Raw genomic sequence first — 22,482 nt, 5'->3', positions numbered from 1 at the left:
GACTTTATACCCCAAATGCTATCATTTTATAAAGTCTTTCCCCCCCGATCAAAGTATATATGATAATGTAAGGGAGTCTACATACTTTTATATATATATATATATATATATTTAAATATATTTTTATATTTATAATTTTATATTTCAAAACATGAGCACTGTGTTAAGAATAGATTTTTTAAAAATAAATATTTAGCATGAACATTAAATTGATGAAAAGTGACAAACGTTTTTACTGTATTTTTGATCAAATAAATTTTAGACTTTTAATTGGTCCCATTGTACTCTACAGAAATGAAATCTACTTTTAATACACATTTATAAAATAAGTCAACAAAATGTTTATTTAAATCTTAAAACCATGGGTATATAAAATATAGGCATATAACATATTAGGCTTACTGAATGGCAAACACTGAATCAGCAGCAGCAGTCCTTCTCTGGTCTTTGGTATAAACCTACTGTAAAAACAAAACAAAAAGTCCTCCTTGAATACATTAAGAGAAATGATCCAGTCCATACACACTTGTCTGTTTCACCATGAAAGAATCCATCCGTCCTACATCGCTGTGGCTCTGAGAACTGAGATTGGCTGGTTGACGTATGGGTTCATTGGTCGGGCCTGATTCAGGGTGACAGATGCTGTCGGAAGGTTTTGGGTCGGATCATCATGCTGACCTTCCTCAGAGAGTAAAAATCAGAATCTTTCCAGGTGTACCAAACGATTCCGTCTGGACCAAGCGGGTTCTTCCCCTTCAGAGAGTAGCGGCCGCCCTATCGATCAGGATGACAGAACAACACTTAGACATCATCAAAGATCAATTAGTATATCTGTATACTTTGTCACTTTTTAAATCTATGTATATACTCAGGCAATCAGTTGAATGCACATCTTTTATTTTGAATATACTCAACAACAAAAAAATGGTGCCATATGACACTTAAAGTGGTTCTTGGCTCGTAATCATAGGGGAACCACTTAATATCTTAACAGGTTCTGTATACGGTAGCGGTGCTATATAACACCATATCTTAACAGGTTCTGTATACGGTAGCGGCGCTATATAGCACCATATCTTTACAGGTTCTGTATTCGGTAGCGGTGCTATATAACACCATATCTTAACAGGTTCTGTATACGGTAGCGGTGATATATAGCACCATATCTTTACAGGTTCTGTATACGGTAGCGGTGCTATATAACACCATATCTTAACAGGTTCTGTATACGGTAGCCTTGCAATATAACACCATATCTTAACAGGTTCGGTAAACGGTAGTGGTGCTATATAACACCATATCTTAACAGGTTCTGTATACGGTAGCGGTGCTATATAACACCATATCTTAACAGGTTCTGTATACGGTAGCGGTGCTATATAACACCATATCTTAACAGGTTCTGTATACGGTAGCGGTGCTATATAGCACCATATCTTAACAGGTTCTGTATATGGTAGCGGTGCAATATAACACCATATCTTAACAGGTTCTGTATATGGTAGCGGTGCTATATAACACCATTTCTTAACAGGTTCTGTATACGGTAGCGGTGCAATATAACACCATATCTTAACAGGTTCTGTATACGGTAGTGATGCAATATAACACCATATCTTAACAGGTTCTGTATACGGTGGCGGTGCTATATAACACCATATCTTGACAGGTTCTGTATACGGTAGCGGTGCTATATAGCACCATATCTTAACAGGTTCTGTATACGGTAGCGGTGCAATATAACACCATATCTTAACAGGTTCTGTATACGGTAGTGATGCAATATAACACCATATCTTAACAGGTTCTGTATACGGTAGCGGTGCTATATAGCACCATATCTTAACAGGTTCTGTATACTGTAGCGGCCCTATATAGCACTTCAGTCATTTAAAGAATCGCTGAAGAACCACTGAAGCACCAAGATTTGGTGCTATACAGCACTTAAAAAGGTTCCCCTATGATTACGAGCCAAAGAACCACTTTTAGTGCCAAATAGCACAATTTCTTTCAAAGTGTATGTTTTTCTAAATAAATTTTTGTGAGGTCAAAAATGTCTTGTTGGTTTAACTGTCCTGATTATCTCTTTGCAAAAAAAATGTCTTGCAACAAAGCCATTTTGTGGTTCATGTGACAGGAATTCCATAAAACAGGAAATTCTATCACAGAGAAGACTTTTGTGGTCCCTCATGACATGTTTTTTAAATAAAAAGCAAATAATTTGAACCTTTGATCTTTTGAAATTTAATTTGATAGAAAATTTGCAACAACAAAAACAAGTTTTCAAAAATGTTGAAAATAAAAATCTGGATATGTATGTTCTAGCAAAACAATATATTTATAATATATTGTGCCAACGCATCACACTGCCTCCGCTGGCTTGCCTTCTTCCCATAGTGCATCCTGGTGCCATGCGTTCCCCAGGTAAGCGACGCACACACACCCAGCCATCCACGGGATGTAAAAAAAAATGCGATTCATCAGACCAAGCCACCTTCTTCCATTGCTCCATGGTCCAGTTCTGATGCTCACGTGCCACTGTTGGCGCTTTCGGCGGTGGACAGGGGTCAGCATGGGCACCCTGACTGGTCTGCTGCTATGCAGCCCCATACGCAACAAACTGCGATGCGCTGTGTATTCTGACACCTCAGAACCAGCATTAACTTCTTGAGCAATTTGAGCTCCAGTAGCTCGCCTGTTTGATTGGACAACACGGGCCAGCCTTCGCTCGCCACGTGCATCAATGAGCCTTGGCCGCTCCATGACCCTGTCGCCGGTTCACCACTGTTCCTTCCCCTTGGACCACTTTTGATACTGACCACTGCAGACCGGGAACACCCCACAAGTTTTGGAGATGCTCTGACCCAGTCGTCTAGCCATCCCAATTTGGTCCTTGTCAAACTTGCTCAAATCCTTACACTTGCCCATTTTTCCTGTTTCTAACACATCAACTTTGAGGACAAAATGTTCACTTGCTGCCTAATATATCCCACCCACAGATTGTGAAAATGATTTTTTTTTTAAACGCTGTATTATGCATGTCAGGCCAGTAGTTTGAGAAAAAAAAAAAAAAAAAAACTGAACACGTGACACGTATGCGCATGACATCAACGTTTCACAAATTTGGGGTTTTCAGGCCCCCAAAATGCTGTTGTTGTGTAAATGAATAGCCAAAATGCATAAAAAGTGTTCCACATTTTCATAATAGAGCCATACAAATCTTAATAGTAGTGGTGGGCATAGATAAATTTTTTTAATCTAGATTAATGTCACTGTAATCTTGGAATTAATCTAGATTAAAATGGCTCATTTGAATTCTGCCGAAGGCATTCAGAATATGTGTGCTCGTAAGTGATCGTTTGTCTTTTTGTAGTTTGAATAATAAATTACTTCTGTCCCTTTAAGACCTGACGCACCCATAGATCCCAAACACTGTTCCTGTGAGCTGGTTACGACTGTGTTTACGTTAAAACTCACCAAGATGGGTGTTGAGACATTTTTGAGTGTATTTGACCATTAATAAACTGGAAAAAGGAGCTCATTTTTGCACTTGTATGTCAGAGGCGGCTTTATTACGGTATGTGTGTGTGCGCTTCAAATGCGAGCGCGAAATCTGCGGGAATGAGTAGAATTAATGTTATGTGCAACCCCATGCGAAATTCAGACCGGTCACACCAATACTAGCACGCTGTCATGAGGAAAAATCCAGCAGAACACGCGTTTGCCATGTTCAGAGGGTTAACCGGACTGAATGAGAGGAGGCGGGTGCGTGTCAACTCGCTGTCGGTCGGAGAGGAGAGGAGAGCGCAGCTGGTATCGATGCTGTAGAAAATGAGTATCGTATCGTTTCAGATATTTCAGTATCGATACATATCGAAATATGGATATTTTGACAACACTAGTAGGCATACACACAGGTTCTCTCGCCCCTACAGTGCAATTCGGCAAGGTATACATCCGCGCTAAAATATGAAAAAAGGTGAAAGTCATCATAGCTTGCGTAGTATAGATCCACCTCCCAACCCAACTTTGAGAATAGATTAATATTTTTTTTATCGCCCGATAAGAGTCTCACGTTAACGCAGCACGTTAACGCCGATAACAGCCCACCACTACTTAATAGTAATAAGGTTTTGACTATGATCAAAAACAAGAATACATTTCCAATAACTCAAATGCAACTGTATGCGATTATTATCGATTTGAGATTTTAATAAAACTATTACACACATGCCAGTTAAATGACAATTATGAAAGATTTTACATTAGACTATTCTTCATTTAGCAGAAAAGTTGTTTTCGTTGCAGAAAAGTCTTTTCCTAAACTACATCCTGTAGGCAGTGAACCTGGGGTTCAATGTCTTGCTCACAGACAGCTTAAACCTACAACCTTTGGGTTAACAGCCTACAGTAGGTCACATCATACTGTACCTTGTAGTAAATGCCATTGAGGTTTGCGTAGAAACACTGGTTATACCACCAGCCGGAGTGGGAGATCTCGGCACAGATGTTGCCCGTGTCGGGTGTGCTGAAGCCCTGCTTGTCATGATACCAGCTGAAGGAGTCCTCCACTGTCCCGCTGAAGCCCGTCACATGCAGGCGGTACTGAGTGGTCTCGTCCTCCACACTGCAAATGCACAGACAAAGTATGGATTCCTCACAAGCACAAGGCCAGATGTTTAGTCACTATTGAACATTGTGCAGCCATTTGAAGTCCTTGCAGTCAGTCAGTGATCGACGCGTCTCACCTGAAACTCTGATAAACAGCGTGCTTGTGTTTCCCGCTCCAGTCCTCCAGGTCGATACGGAGCATATAGTCCCCCTGGCTGGTCAGGTCATGTATGTGCTCATTTCCCAGCCAGTATTCGGTGTGCAGGTCTCCAAATCCTTCCTTATACTCCTTCCAGCTGCGGTCAAAGTTCACGGAGCCATCTTGCCTACGCTGGATCACAGTCCAACCGCCACCTGAGACATACATTATGCAGCTGCTTGAATGAATGATTTTATTAGGGAGGAAATGCAAAATGAGTATACGTTCAAGCATTCAACGATCAAATCTTTTTTTTATGAGTTTAATGGACATGCCAGGTCATTTAGGTTTCATCTTAAGACCACAGCAATTATACTACAGTGTTCTGCAAGTCATCAAAAAGATTGCACATGCTATTTTAAGCCTCAGAGTGGTTCCTCATGTGCCCCACTGGTGCAATTTCAGCACAAAACTCAAGTCTTATTAGTCATAAAAAGAGAAATAATTTAGATTTTCATTACCGGAATTTCTTTTGCTACAGTAAGTCACAACATTTTCTAATAAACAATATAAAAATAAAACAGTGATTCATCCACAGTAGATTTACTTATTAAAATAAGCATTTTCTCTGCTGGTCCAGTGGGTGTGAACAGCAAACATTCAGATTTGTACTTTACCAACACAAGCACAGAAAACAAATGTACTGTATATATCAGGGTGGTTTTTGTTAACCAGAACTAAAACTGTTGATTGAAATAAAATAAAATATAAATATTATTTGAAAACTTAAACTTATTTCAATCCATTATTGCCAAGGCAGCATTTCTAATTTTTGTTTAGTTTAAGTTGAAGCAATACAATTGTTTCCTGGAAATAAATAACTAAAAACTTATATATAAATTCAACTAAATAAATAAAATGACAAAAGCACATAACAAAATTACTAAAACTTAAACCATTTTCATCAAAATGCTTTAAAGCTGCAGTCCGTAACTTTTTGCGCTCTAGCGGTTAATAAACAGAACTGCATGCGTCTTGTGGAAGAACATTGCAGCTGGAGCTACTTCTCTCTGTTTATGTCTATGGCGAGTCACGCAGGGACTGTGCTCCTCCGCAGCCGTTCCTACCAGACCGGTCTGAAATAGTCCCAATATAAACACTTATTATAAGTGTACCATAATGATTCAGGGTAAGACAAAAACACGGTTTGAAAAATTGGTTCATGTTGTACATTCTCATTATATAATTTTTGTAAATCTTGAACACAAAAAAAAGTTACAGACTGCAGCTTTAACTTTATACTTTTTTCAGCCGAATTGTCCTGGGCAGTCATTATTGCCTGTGTTGTGTGGTTTCGTACCATCTGTGTCCATATCGCAGTAGACTTCCACAGGCATGGCCCCCAGCGAGGGCACAACGGTGTAGATCCCAGAACGACGCACTCCATTATAGTAGATGGAAGCACAGTCGATGGGGCAGTTCCTGACATGCTGCACCTCTGGAGTGAAAAACACAAACAACACATTAACATAAGCAAAAATACTGATATATGTGAGTGATTTCAGTTCTCATTAAACTATATGAGACAAAGAAGATGATTCGGAATCTGTCTGATAAACTGTGCTATGATTTGTCACCCTCTGTTGGTTCATGCTAGTAACTCACCATGATTCTATAGAATTATTCCAAAAAAATTCAATTGAATAATTCAATGATTAAAAAGGATTTGAGGGAATAAAGGAGAAATAAGAATGGAACAGTTTGCTAAAACTTGGGAACCCTTTATAAAGTATTTAGGGGGAGGAGGCCGAGGAGACTTGGAGGAAAGGGAAGGTGACTTAATTTGAGTTGGATCTAAGATCCATTCCATTGTTGGCCTTTTGTGTCGTTTTTCTCCCTATGTAGTGCGTATCAGACGGATGGGTGGGAGAGTTTTGTTTTAAGAGTTTTCTGTATGTTGGAAAAGGTGTATATGTTTGCATGTATGTACTACAAGTATACTTAGGTGGCATGTGCATGTATTGGAATGTAAATATGTATGTATAAATATGTATATATATATATATATATATATATATATATATATATATATATATATATATATATATATATATATATATATATATATATATATATATATATATATATATATATATATATATATATATATATATATATATATATTCAATACCTGCAGAAGAACTATAACTTTTGTTAGATTTTGTTTACACAAGGAAAATATCTTGAGATTTGATTTCTGTTCAGTTTATCTGTACTCTATATATTTCTCCAATAAAAAAAATGGAAAAAAAGAAATTAGAATGGAAAAAGTTGTTCTAGGTCTAATTATAGCCTATATAGTTGTGAAGTAATCCATTTAAACGCTTTAAAATTAATATTTTTAAAAATATGCACACAATCACTCTTGTTTGTAGGCCTATGTCTAATATGTCAAAACTGTAACAAAAAAGTTTTGTGTTTCGTCACATTCTGTTATAAATAACAATTTATTTTCAATATTTTCAAATAACAATATTTTCAAAAAAGTTGAGTAGTTTGTATCACTGTATGTTACTGTGGGTCATGTTTAGCAACTTATATCTAGACACACATGCACTCTTTCACTTTAAAAACTAAAAGTTAATTCACACTAATCCCCAGTGACCATTAAGCCCCGCCTTCTTTGATCTGATTGGCCATCATTTTGACATTAGATGGCTGAGGTAAAACAGAAAGATAAAAATGTAACTTTTTAAAATGTCTGCTATCCTTACAACAAACAGAGCAGTGCGTAATGGAGAGCAATATTGGAGGGGAGGGCAATTTGGCCATTTCCAATTATTGGGGGGGACTTGCCTGTGGTGGTTATGGCCCTGTTCTAAAACCTTAAGGGATAGTTCACCCAAAAAATGAAAAATCTGTCATCATTTACTCACACTTATGTTGTTCCAAACCCATTAGTCATTGGTTCATCTTCAAAACACAGATATATTAGTGCCAAAAATCTGTTCAAATCTGTTCATCATATAAAGCGATCACATCTCTTCACAAGACTTAAAGTGTTTGATTCATGGATTTGTTTTATGAGCCATTCCACTGTCCCTGGGACAATATATTTACAAATTTGCATGAAAAATAACCCTTAAATACATTTTATTATTAAGCCAAGTGTCCTGCACATAAATCTAACTGCATGTAATTTAAAACATTAATAAAACATTGAATTTGTTTGATTTTTTTTAGCATTTGTACCTGTCCCCACTCTCTTAACACTACATTTTTACATGAGATATTATCTTTTTTCTTTTGCATTTTTGTGTACTTCCATATCATGTCCCCAGGTCTTCACTGTTACCCCGACACATTCCCCTGAAAAACTGGGAAAATTCCACAAGGCACACTTTCAACAGGATATTGCATCATCTGGATCTTCTGAAGGCCATTTGAAGACCTAAAGTATGTGGTCTCATTTTCTTTTCTATATATTTGTAACTGTAACTACGACTGGGGAGGTCAATCTTAACGTACTGTGCTGCTACCTAAATTATTTCATAGATGAATTTTTGGTAAATCACTAGAATTTGCTCAGTTTCCTCATGATATTAGCATGTACGCCATGTGGCTATATTACATTTGCTAATTCAAACCTAAAAACTCAGTCCTGTTATTCAAATAAAAAGTGAGTAGTGTGAATATTAGGTTACGTCCACATTAATCTGGATACATTTGTAAAATTGTACATCTTTTTCTCTACATTTTAGCTTTACATTCATGTTTCTGTCCAGTGTCTTTTCCAAGTGGATACATTTGAAAATACTGTTTTTGCATTTTAGTGTGGACTTTGAAAAAGGAGGTGTCATGTGACACATATTGTACCTATAGCTATCTATTGTTGTTCCTGCATTGTTGTGCCTGCTATTCACTTTCATGGTGTTAATAAAGCTGTTATTTTATATTACATTCCAGCAAAAAATGACATAAATGTACTCAAAATTGCTGTCGTAATGGCATTTGAGTGTGACCTGCTGCACTGTACATGAAAATGAAAATGAAAAACCAGACAAAATGAAAAGGCATTATCCGTTAGGTTCACTGGCATTTCCTTTAACAATAAAAGAGCACAATGCACTGTATTATTAAAGAAAGGAGTAAAAAAACTGTCAAAAATCAATACAGAATATTCATTCATATTAATACCGTACATTGGGACTTTTCTTAGAGTGTGGAAGTACCAGCGAGTGGTGGGATATTTTGCTAATAAAATAATCGTGCCAGAAGTGAGAACTTTATGTCTTGTCTGTTGCATCATCACAGGGAACTTTTATTACATTTTATGTAATTTTACAGTAAGATGATTTAAAGGGATAGTTCACCCAAAAAATGAAAATTATATCATCATTTACTCACTCTCAAGTTGTTCCAAACCTGTATGAGTTTCTTTGTTCTTCTGAACACAAAGGAAGATATTTGGAAGAATGTTTGTAACAAAGCAGATAGAGTAACCATTGACTACCATAGTATTTTTTTCCCTACTATGGTAGTCAATGGTTGCTCTATCTGCTTGGTTACAAACATTCTTCCAAATATCTTCCTTTGTGTTCAGAAGAACAAAGAAACTCATACAGGTTTGGAACAACTTGAGGGTGACTAAATGATGACAGAATTAAAAATTTTGGGTGAACTATCCCTTTAAGTATGTTCAGACATTTCAGTGTAGACAAGCAACTTCTGAAAAACACTATAATGTGGACAGAGAGTGTTTAAAAAAATTGCAATTTATTTGGATTATTGTGGACTTAGTTGATATATTCCTATATAATAATACCATTCACCTGATTTTGAAGTTCTTTCCCTTTCCCGTTCTAAAGTTTTGAAGATTATTTAAAATATTATGGGTTTGACACGATGTGGCATTGGTGAATAAATGATGACAGAATTTTCATTTTTGGATGAACTATCCATTTAACAGGAAACTGGCTAGTCCTGGTTTTGCATTTTGATTGGCTAGGATAGAACCATACAGCTTTAAAATGAAGCTTTTCCAAATTCCCAGACGTGGCCTACCGGGATGCAAGGCTTCCTGTGCGCTGAGCAGCGGGCTGGTGCGGACTATGTTGATCATGCAGCCAGGGTTACGTCTGACTTTTTCCACCAGCAGGGAAAGGTTATGGATCTGGGCCTGGAGGTCATAGATCAAGGAGCCCTGGATGTGCAACAGGGTCGTGGCCTCGGCGTAATGATCCTCCAGCTCATGCAAGCGCTGCTCAATAGATGAATTATTGCGGTTCTTCTCTTCACTCTGTGAAAGGCCAAACAGACAAACGTCACAACTCCCAATCAAAAAAAGATTAAGATGCACAATTAACTTTGAAAAATGAGACCTTCTCAAGTGTCTTCAGCGTATTGTGTGCGTTTGCATGAAAGGCCAGGAGTGTAAAGCAGAGAGGGAGAAGTAGACAGGATCTGGCCGTGTGGGTGTGAGCTGTGAATCATCCCCTCATTTAACAGCATGAAGAGCTTAAGGGTGCATACTAATGAAGGCACGTGGAGAGAGGTAAGGTCTCCTGTGTTAATCTCGTTAGCCTTCAGGTCAAGGAGACTTTAGGCTGAAAACCGCCAAGCCGAGTTGGCCGGAGACACATGGAATTTACAGAAGCACTCGAAGGGGACACTTCCTGTACAACAAAGCATGGTTACACTTTATTTTAAGGTGTCTTTTTTACACTGTAATTATACATTTAAGTACTGAGTAATATTAAGTAACTACATGTATTTAGGATTAGGGTTTGGTTTGGGGTTAGTTGCATGTTATTATGCCTAATTTATTACTATTGTTACTACTATAGTAACTACATGTAACATATGTAACAACGACACTGAAAAAATAAAGTGATACCCAAAGCACTAGTGATATAGATGGTAATCCAATGGTTCTTTAATGTATACCATGGTATTGAACGGTTATGATATACTATATATAAATATGGTATTTACACAGTAGTCCAAGGAACTTCAAGTGCAGTACTGCAGTGGTACCATGGGAGAGTATCAAATGATAATACTATGGTACTTTGAAATATACTGAAATTCATGTACATATATTTACATAGTACACTGTAAACCCGAATAAGTTGTCAAAATTAAACAAAAAATGTGTAACTGATTGCCTTCATTTTTTTAAGTTAAGAAATTTAAAGTATAAGTACGCAGAACTTGCAGATTTTTATTTTGTACTCACATTATAATTGCTCTTAACTTGAAATATTTGAGTAAGCTAATTCATACATTTAATTGAAAATTACCAACAAATATTTTTAGTAGTAGAAACTTGGCTAGCTTTAACTAGCTAATTCAATAAATGCTACCTTGCTTATTGGTAACACCATGCTTTGATAGCATTAGCATAGCATAGCATAGCACTTTCTAAATGAGTACAGCAATATACACTCACCTAAAGGATTTTTAGGAACACCATACTAATACTGTGTTTGACCCCCTTTCGTCTTCAGAACTGCCTTAAATCTACATGGCATTGATTCAACAAGGTGCTGAAAGCATTCTTTAGAAATCTTGGTCCATATTGATAGGATAGCATCTTGCAGTTGATGGAGATTCCCATTCCACCACATCCCAAAGATGCTCTATTGGGTTGAGATCTGGTGACTGTGGGGGCCATTTTAGTACAGTGAACTCATTGTCATGTTCAAGAAACCAATTTGAAATGATTCGAGCTTTGTGACATGGTGCATTATCCTGCTGGAAGTAGCCATCAGAGGATGGGTACATGGTGGTCATAAAGGGATGGACAGGGTCAGAAACAATGCTCAGGTAGGCCGTGGCATTTAAACGTTTCCCAATTGGCACTAAGGGGCCTAAAATATGCCAGGAAAACATCCCCCACACCATTACACCACCACCACCAGCCTGCACAGTGGTAACAAGGCATGATGGATCCATGTTCTCATTCTGTTTACGCCAAATTCTGACACTACCATCTGAATGTCTCAACAGAAATCGAGACTCATCAGACCAGGCAACATTTTTCCAGTCTTCAACTGTCCAATTTTGGTGAGCTTGTGCAAATTGTAGCCTCTTTTTCCTATTTGTAGTGGAGATGAGTGGTACCCGGTGGGGTCTTCTGCTGTTGTAGCCCATCCGCCTCAAGGTTGTGCGTGTTGTGGCTTCACAAATGCTTTGCTGCATACCTCGGTTGTAACGAGTGGTTATTTCAGTCAAAGTTGCTCTTCTATCAGCTTGAATCAGTCGGCCCATTCTCCCCTGACCTCTAGCATCAACAAGGCATTTTCGCCCACAGGACTGCCGCATACTGGATGTTTTTCCCTTTTCACACCATTCTTTGTAAACCCTAGAAATGGTTGTGCGTGAAAATCCCAGTAACTGAGCAGATTGTGAAATACTCAGACCGGCCCGTCTGGCACCAACAACCATGCCACGCTCAAAATTGCTTAAATCACCTTTCTTTCCCATTCTGACATTCAGTTTGGAGTTCAGGAGATTGTCTTGACCAGGACCACACCCCTAAATGCATTGAAGCAACTGCCATGTGATTGGTTGATTAGATAATTGCATTAATGAGAAATTGAACAGGTGTTCCTAATAATCCTTTAGGTGAGTGTAGAACATTTAACATATATCGGTTCTCAAACTAAGCTCATGCTCCACTCGTCACCATGATGGTACTCCTCCCCCACCCCGAAAAACAAAACAAAAACAGAAACTCTTTCATTGAACTAATTTGTTTAATTTGAGTTGGCTCTACTCAAACCAGGTCATTATTTTGAGCGTTATGGTTAGCAGTGCATGGTTCTCAGATTTAATAGAATGGATGTTCCATTGCTACACATGAGAGAGCCGAATGTTAAGTTTGTTTGACTACCACAGCTCGCTTAGCCAGATGCATCCGCAGTACAACGGGACATCCAAAACTGTGTGAATCTTCAGGAAAATTACTGCAAAAGCATCAGTGTTTTGAAATCAGCTGTGCTACTGTCATGGTTACTAACTTTTCCTCACAGAGTTTTGAAACAATCTGTACTTATTTTGGATGTGTACACTAAGTGTACACTAAATTTTTTGACAGATTTCTTATAATCTACCATTTGTTGCACGCTGTTTGATTATTATTTTGGTATGATCCGGATTTCAAATTTAACTCTCACGTCAGTTGGAAAGTACCTTAGGCTACTGCAGCAGTTCACCAAATCGGACTGAATCATTCTAAACAGATCCACAAGTTACTAAAGTTACTCACTTTCTGACATGCCTGACAGTCCTTCCGACTAGAAATAAACCAATATTCAAAATTATATGTTACTCTAGTAATTCCATGTTGTGCTGAGAGAACTGATGAGAATTGACGAACAGCTGATACTGAGCATGCGTGTACTACCGAATGTACAGCGCTTAAGAGTTCTCAAATCCGAACTGAGAACGGTTTCTGTTTTTTTGGGAAACTTATGACTCTAACTTCACTACATTTGAAAGACAAACATTGTACTTTTTACTCCACTACATTTCTATCAAGGTCCTCGAAGTCGAAAGTCATTTCTGTAGCAGCTTTGAAAATCAGTGGACCTTTTTGAATGTTATTGGTTCACTTATGCCCTTTTTGAGCACTTGAATTTAACTGAGACTTGAGTGTTTTCAGACGTTTAAGAGGCTAAGAGACCTTGATTTATTGCAACATTGAGGTGTTCAGTTTTATTTCAATCTTAGAAAATAGATATGTGATTGATTGCCGCCCTCACAAATCAACTGTTTCTTGTTTTTCACTGGCATTTCATTTAGGTGTGAAGAACTTGGCCATATTTGAGCCTACATTCAGTAGAAGCAAAACAAGTACTGTTATAATAAGATACTCTATGACTTTAACTCAAGTGGTACTGGAATTGGCGACTTGTAATGGAGTCCTTTTCACTGTAAGGTATCTCTAGGCCAAACGCTGTAAACAAACGCTTGCAAATTTAATCAGGGAATCAGAAAAAGCTTGACCCACAAGTAATTAAGGGCATTGAGTCAGATACAGGTCAGGAAGATGTGAAATATCTGATTTTTGTTCCTTTGCTGTACCTGTGAAATCATTAAGAGCAGTCAGTCCTAATGATAGTTAGACACATTTAAACATTACATATATACAGTCAAACCAAAAATTATTCAGACACCAGATATAATTTGTAACTAGTGGGTGCAGGACACTATAGTTCATTTATGTAGGTGAGGATAGCAAAATAAAGTAAACTGTGACATATTATACCCAAAACCAAAATTATTCAGACCCTTTGACCTGACCATGTTTTGCTGAAGTGTTTTTTCTTTAATTGCTAATACGACCTTTTACACCACAGACTGAACAAAATTCAGCATTGCTAGGTAATTGGTTGACCTAAATTGGTATTATCTGATTTTGTGCTTAAATTTAACAGCTGACAGCTGATTGAAATCCATTACATACCTTTCAATCAAAGTTATCTGACATTATCAAGAAGAATTTGTTCTCACACAGTTTAACAAGTTCTTGTCACATTTTATTACCATTTTCTAAACTATAGCGAATAAACTGATAATGTGAGAAAATGTTGAAGGTGTCTGAATAAATGTAGGTTTATAGAGAGAGAGATTCTTGGACCCACTTGTAGTTCTAATACTTTGACTCGATGACGGTGGTTGCGAAGCTCCTCCTGAAGTTCGGACACTGTCTCCCGCAGGGCCAGAATCTGCTGTTTGCGTTCCTCATTCTCATGAAGCCAGTATGAAACCTCATCCGTACAGCGGAACATGTCCGGGCAGCGCTGGTCATCCAGTTGGGGCAACGTAGCCATGAGTCGGCACATGCCGTCCTCCAGGACCTGATTGCTGTATTCACCACACTGAGCGGTACTGACCTCATGTGTGTGCGGTGAGTGGTCATCATCGCTCGCAAATGTTGCCAAAAACAATATGGCCAGCAAGAGGGGCGAGAGAAGCCTGTCCTCCATGTGATCGGTTCGGCTGACCCCCCTTCCCACCTTGTTGGAAGGACCCTGGGGGAGAAGGCCAGGGTACAAGCTCTCTGACCTCCAGTCTCAAGTCTTGGGAAGAGCTTGTCACGCAGGAACACGGTCTAGGACTCAGTTGTCACCGTTTCCAATTGCAATTCACCTGAAAAAAAAAAAAAAAAACATTAAACTACACTCAACGGCCACTTTATTAGGTACACTTGTTCAACTGCTTTTTTAACGCAAATATCTAATCAGTCAATCACATAGCAGCAAGTCATTGTCCCATATACCCTTAAATAGGGCACTATTTGAGGGAACAGCCATTTGTAGTGGTGTCCGAAACCATAGAGGACATCCCACAAAGCAGGGCAATAACGAGTGTACAAATGATGTAAGCTCAACAGCTAGAGAATACCCATAATGCACTGAGAGTCTCGTGCTGAATGAATTCCCGCGTTTCGACAGAAGATGGCGCCGGCAGCTGAATCATCCATCCATTCATTTTACAAACCGTGCTGGTCCAGCATAATATCATATAGGTATAAATTCCATTTTAATTGATTAATAAATTGTTTAATTATGGTTTATACATCCTAGTTTCCATGGCAAATAGGCCTAACAGCAAGCACAAACTATGCAAAAGCAGCACCCTTCTGGCGCACTCATTGTCCAAATTCACTCTCGTTTTCAGTCACTCCTTCAAGTGGACTATATTAGTGAAGTAATGTAGGGAATAGTGAATGAGGGTATAGGATTTCGAACACAGCTAATGTATTTAGGCATATAGACATGGTTGACACGACAATCTGCTGCAGTTAAAGCATCATTATGGGGAAGAAAGGCGATTTAAGTGACTTTGAATGTGGCATGGTTGTTGGTGCCAGAGTATTTCATAAACTGCTGATCTACTGGGATTTTCACGCACAACCATCTCTAGGGTTTACAGAGAATGGTCCGAAAAAGAGAAAATATCCAGAAGTTCTGTGGGTAAAAATGCCTTGTTGATGCCAGAGGTCAGAGGAGAATGACCAGACTGGATGGAGCTGATAGAAAGGCAACAGTAACTCAAATAACCACTCATTATACAGGGAGTGCAGAATTATTAGGCACGTTGATTTTCTGATCATATTTTTTTTCCAGGCACATTTGACCAATTCCAAACCTCAGTAATCCTAATAACTACTATTGATTTAGTATTTAATAATGTATAAGTGATATATAATTGTTCATGAAGGCTGGAAATGAAAAACACCTTATGTTCAGGTGTGCAGAATTATTAGGCATGTTTTCTTTTACAGATAAATTGAGCCAAAAAAGAGATTTAACTCAGATTGAAAAGTCAAAAAGTATTAAATGCCCATGAGAAGGATGCAATACAAAAACATGTGGCGGAGAAAAGACACCTATTAACCGCAAAAGAATTAAGAATTAAGGTGAAGAATTAAGGGTGAAACCATCAGGAACCCTTTAGTCTCCAGCGCCACCATTTTCCAGAGCTGCAACCTACCTGGAGTCTCCAGAAGTGCAAGGTGTCAGGATCTCAGAGACTTCAGTTAGGTAAAGAATCCTAAAAAAAGACCCCCACTAGATAAGAATCACAGATCATCTTCCAGAATCTGGCAGTACGTTTTGGGAGTTCATTTTTAGTCCATCTCTGCAAAACGGACTTCAGGATGGACTAAAATGAACTCCCAAAACGTACTGCCAGATTCTGGAAGATGAATTCTTCAAACTGTGGTACTAGAGGATGTGGTGCTGGTCCTTCAAGAGTCACTCTCAACCTATCTGTCAATAAAGCCTATAAAAAAACCTTCTTCATGTATTTTACAACACTTCAGCTTATGATTCTTATCTAGTGGGGGTCATTTTTTAGGATTCTTTACCTAACTGAAGTCTCTGAGATCCTGACACCTTGCACTTCTGGAGACTCCAGGTACGTTGCAGCTCTGGAAAATGGTGGCGCTGGAGACTAAAGGGTTCCTGATGGTTTCACCCTTAATTCTTCACCTTAATTCTTATTTCTTTTGCGGTTAACAGGTGTCTTTTCTCCGCCACATGTTTTTGTCTGACCCTGCTGACCCAACGAGCATTTCACTGTCCAATGGTCATGCCTTAACTGCAATGTCTAGTATTGCATTAGTATTGCATCCTTCTCATGGGCATTTAATACTTTTTGACTTTTCAGTCTGAGTTAAATCTCTTTTTTGGCTCAATTTATCTGTAAAAGAAAACATGCCTAATAATTCTGCACACCTGAATATAAGGTGATTTTCATTTCCAGCCTTCATGAACAATTATATATCACTTATACATTATTAAATACTAAATCAATAGTAGTTATTAGGATTACTGTGGTTTGGAATTGGTCAAATGTGCCTGGAAAAAAAATATGATCAGAAAATCAACGTGCCTAATAATTCTGCACTCCCTGTAACTGAGGTCTGCAGAAGAGCATCTCTGAACAAACAACAAGTCCAACCTTAAAGCAGACGAGCTACAGCAGCAGAAGACACACCGGGGACACTCCTGTCAGCTAACTGAGGCTACAATTCACACGGCTAACCAAAATTAGACAATAGAAGATTGGAAAAACGTTGCAGAGTCTCGATTTCTGCTGCGACATTTAGATGGGAGGGTCAAAATTTGGCAACATGAAAGCATGGATCCATATTTTTTTTAGGTTTTCTCATCACACTTTGGGCCCCTTAGTACCTAATAAGCATTGTTTAAATGCCACAGCCTACCTGAGTATTGTTGTATTGATGGCTACATCCAGCAAGATAATGTCACAAAGCTCAAATCATCTCAAACTGGTTTCTAGAACATGACAGTGAGTTCACTAAACTCAAATGGTCTCCACAGTCACCAGATCTCAATCCAATAAAGGCACCTTTGGGATGTTCTGGAACTGGAGATTCACTTCATGGATGCTCTCATGTCAATATGGTCTAAAATCTCTGAGTAATGTTTCCAGATCCTTGTCGAATCTATGCCACAAAAAATGAAGGTTCTGAAGGCAAAAGGGGTACAACCCGGTAAGATATATATAGAATTTTTTTTTCTGTATGAGTAGCAAAAAAAAATGGGAATAAATGATTGCATTTTTTTGTAAAATGATTATTTATTTAGATATTTGGTATATTTTAATTGTTATTATTGAAAATGGTTTTATGATATTTATATAGGCTATCTTTAAAAAAAAATATTACTGTTGACAGTTACATGATGCAAAAAGAAGTTTGAAATAAACTGCAACAAGATAAAGTGACATGCACAGCTTTTAAAATGTTTATAAATGTGAAGGCTGCTTATTGTATCAGAAAAAGAAAATCACAGACATAAGGAACATGAGAAATCTTGCAAAAAGCATTTGGTCAACTTCAATATCATGGCAGCAAGTCCATGTGCAAGCAGCACTTTCATTTTCTTTTGAATTTAAAAATCTAATTAAATACACCACTTCTGAGACTCAAGGAAATATAATTTATAAGCTGAGATTTGTAAGCATTAAGTTATACAACCCACACACTGTTTTAACGTCACTTGAAAAAGTTGAAAAACAAAGTCTGCACAGATTGAATATGGTCTATGATAACATCCATTTATTTCAAGCACTTGACGGCGTGACATTTCAATGCAGAGAACTATAGGTCAGCTGTCAAAAACCACACCTTATTGAAGATGAGATAAAATCTCATAATCTCAATGTGATATTTGAAATAAATCCCACAAACACATCTTTAGCAATGTCCCTGCTCTTATTAGAGGTCAGCCTGTTTGTCATGATCAAAGCACAGATGCTATTTCATACATTCTGACTTATTTACACTGTTAAAGAGTAGGATTCTCATGCCAAACATGACCAAAAAAAAAAAAAAAAAACAACAACAAAAAACGAGTTGGATGTATGACTATTGACTAGGACGTGAGTATTTCTGTGCGAAATACACTCATTCAGGATTCTAACAAGTTTCAAATCAACCAGAGCGAAAGCAAGAGCGCACCAATCATCGAGCTTCGTTTGGGTTATGGAAGCCGTCAGCAGCGCTGTCACTTTGTTTTTAGACCACAAAATTAACAATGTCACTAAAGAAGTGTGTTTATGGTTGTGAGGGAAAGATAACCATGTTCAGCTTCCCAAATAACCCAGCGTTAAGGAAACAGTGGATGCGGATGAACGGAGTTCTGCAAGTGTATTTATTTGTTCCCGGTCATGAGTCGAAACCGCTGGTGGTGAGTGGAACTGCATCAAATGTCTGTGTTTTGTTGGCAATCGCCGCTTAAGTGCATATAATGTAAACAACATGAACGTATAGTTAATTGAAAATTATCCAGGGATAATGCCATGATGTATTGTGTGTGTGTGTGCATGTGACTCTTTAGCTCCGCCCACCGCACGCCTCCACCAGTTCGGCTGTTTTCAGAAAGAATCTGTACAGCATATTGGTCTTTTATAAATATGATAAAACTAAAGACTCTTTACTCATACTCAAGATTAACATGAGATTGGCAGAAACTGTGTGTGTTATGCCCCCTTTAAGGTGTTTTCATGACCTGTGTCACTTTTTTATGTGCTGTGGGTTCAAGAACACGGCAGCAGTGAAAGTATTTAACCTTGAAGAGGATGGACACGCTAAAAATAGGTAAAGTAGGCGTCTGGTTTCAAACTATAACACTCATCCGTTACGGTTAGAGACATGTATCAATAAACAGCTTAAAGATGTAAAATGGCTCTGCAAAAAAAGTATCTGTACACCTAAGCCACACTTAAAAATGTTATTGCATTAAATAAGATCAGAAAATCTCAAACCCAATGCAGTTTATTTTAAAGATGTTGAAACTGATGCTGTGCACACAGTGAGGTCCAAAAAATTATTTTGTCTGGTGAGGAATAAGTTGACTGCACCAGGGCTGAACTTTGAATTCCCAAATCAGTCCACATTAGCTCCTGACCTCACTGATGATGCTCGTGTCTGAATAGGAGCAAATCCCCACAGCCATGCTTAACATCTAAACCTTTCCTTGAAGAGTGGAAGCTGTCAGGAAGGACCAACGCCCTATTAATGTTCATGGTTTTGAAATGAAATGCTCAAAAAGCACATATGTTGTGTTCAGGTATCGATATACCATATCGTGATTATACCATAAGTGATTATTCCATAATTTACTTTTTCCTTCAACTTTCATTTTTTTTTATCTTTCTTATTTTATCATGGCAAAGCTGAACCAGGCATAACATTATGACCATATAATATGGTGTTGGTTCTCCTTTTGTTGCCTAAACAGCCCTGACCCGTCGAGACATAGATTCCACTAGACCCCTGAAGGTGTGCTGTGGTATCTGGAACCAAGAGGTGGGGCCTCCATGGATCGGACTTGTTTGTTCAGCACATCCCACAGATGCCCGATTGGATTGAGATCTGGCGAATTTGGAGGCCAAGTCAACACCTCAAACTTGTTGTTGTGCTCCTTAAACCATTCCTGAACCATTTTTGCTTTGTGGCAGGGCACATTATCCTGCTGAAAGAGCCACAGCCATCAGGGAATACTGTTTCCATGAAAGGGGTACATGGTCCGCAACAATGCTTAGGTAGGTTTCCCAGCAGAAAATTGCCTAAAAGCATCACACTGCCTCTGCTGGCTTGCCTTCTTCCCATAGTGCATCCTGGTGCCATGTGTTCCCCAGGTAAGCGACGCACACGCACCCGGCCATCCACGTGATGTAAAAGAAAACTTGATTCATCAGACCAAGCCACCTTCTTCCACTGCTCCATGGTCCAGTTCTGATGCTCACGTGCCACTGTTGGCGCTTTCGGCGGTGGACAGGGGTCAGCATGGGCACCCTGACTGGTCTGCGGCTATGCAGCCCCATACGCAACTAACTGCGATGCGCTGTGTATTCTGACACCTTTCTATCAGAACCAGCATTAACTTCTTGAGCAATTTGAGCTTGTCTGTTTGATTGCTCCCCACGTGCATCAATGAGCCTTGGCCGCCCATGACCCTGTCGCCGGTTCACCACTGTTCCTTCCTTGGACCACTTTTGATAGATACTGACCACTGCAGACCGGGAACACCCCACAAGAGCTGATGCTCTGATCCAGTCGTCTAGCCATCACAATTTGGCCCTTGTCAAACTCACTCAAATCCTTACGCTTGCCCATTTTTCCTGCTTTAACACATCAACTTTGAGGACAAAATGTTCACTTGCTGCCTAATATATCCCACCCACTAACAGGTGCTGTGATGAAGATATAATCAGTGTTATTCACTTCACCTGTCATTATGTCATGCCTGATCGGTGTATGTGTATATTTTATATATATATATATATATATATATATATATATATATATATATATATATATATATATATATATATATATATATATATATATATATCAATTCCCCCATTTTTTTGTGTGGCTTTCAGTATACAAATACATTATGAGGACTTTGTATATGCTTAATGTATACATTGTAGAAAACAACTTTTTGTTTCACTAAGGAACTTGTTGCACAGTAATATACAATCTACATACAGAAACAAAATCAATGCATGTACGTACATGTATTCAATCTTTCCTGTCCTACAACTTCAGGAGGTGAACTCAGGAGGACAAATGTGCAGGAAATGCCTTGAGCTGACCCATACCTCACCAACACCTTAAGCAGACCTTTTAATGCTAAAGTATCACGTCTACCAAATCACCTTCTGGCTCTGACCCAAGCCTATTGCGCTAGATCCAACAGAGAAATGCTGAATATGCCAAACCATATTACAGAGCAATGCCACTAAACTCATGTCCTGCAGTATAAATAAAAGAATGACGCCGAATGAGTCATATTGATAAAGCATCCAACGTCTCTGAAGTGACATTTTGATTACAAGTGTAAATGCAGAGGGTACATATGTTTGGAGGGTATTTGAGTTACTCAACTCATGCATCACACCATCTCACATGAGAGATTTCTCAAAGTATTTACAAGCTCTTAACGCACCGCTGACACACAGTTACGATCAACGACATGCAGCGGCTACATTTTCCAAAAGATGCCATCAGCAGAGATTATGCACACAAGCTCTACAGGGAAACAGTTACAAGGCTTCATCTTTACCTGTTTCAATTAGTCGGAGACGTTTTGTTTGTCTTCTGAGGAAATATAGACGTATGCTGCCATCCCCCTATCTCTCTTTCTCTCTCTCTACACCCTATGTGTTGCAGAGTGGGCATCTTATCCTTGTAATCCGGTTTAATTGGATTCCTGATTAGAAGAAAGGGAGGAGAGAAAATCCAGGCACTGAACAACAGCAACTCAGACTATCCTTACTCTATATGCTGAGGTCTGAACAATCCCATCAGATCGGCAAACAATTAATACACCAAATAATTTTTTACTAGGAAAAAGGGTTGATGGCAGTGTGTATTCAAAACATGTTAACTAACAATTAATACACTCAATGCACACCATCAGTATACTTAACCTTATAAAGCCAACTGTATCATATTTAATAAGGCTTTATAAGGCATCTAAATGATATTTTGTCTTCTGATATATATATATATATATATACACACACACACACACACCAAAAGGATTATTAGGAACACCATACTAATACTGTGTTTGACCCCCTTTCGCCTTCAAAACTGCCTTAATTCTAAGTGGCATTGATTCAACAAGGTGCTGAAAGCATTCTTTAGAAATGTTGGCCCGTATTGATAGGATAGC

General features: G+C 38.4%; 1 protein-coding gene across 1 annotated transcript; it reads right to left on the bottom strand.

Moving 5' to 3' along the window:
• Positions 1-145: 145 nt before the first annotated feature.
• On the bottom strand, positions 146-21,981 carry LOC307134549 (fibrinogen-like protein 1). Its single transcript, XM_079830359.1, has 7 exons — positions 21,868-21,981; positions 14,401-14,908; positions 9,815-10,049; positions 6,111-6,248; positions 4,749-4,965; positions 4,432-4,627; positions 146-774 (listed from the first exon to the last, which is right to left on the bottom strand). The coding sequence occupies exons 2-7, from the start codon at positions 14,743-14,745 to the stop codon at positions 628-630; spliced, it is 1,278 nt and encodes a 425-aa protein (XP_079686485.1). The 5' UTR covers positions 14,746-14,908; positions 21,868-21,981; the 3' UTR covers positions 146-627.
• Between the last annotated feature and the right edge of the window lie 501 nt (positions 21,982-22,482).

The sequence above is a fragment of the Gobio gobio genome (genome assembly GCF_949357685.1).
Source record: "Gobio gobio genome assembly, chromosome: 12".
Classification (NCBI taxonomy): domain Eukaryota; kingdom Metazoa; phylum Chordata; class Actinopteri; order Cypriniformes; family Gobionidae; genus Gobio; species Gobio gobio.
The sequence above is the reverse complement of the archived record's forward strand: the minus strand, read 5'-3'. Positions and strand labels throughout refer to the sequence as shown.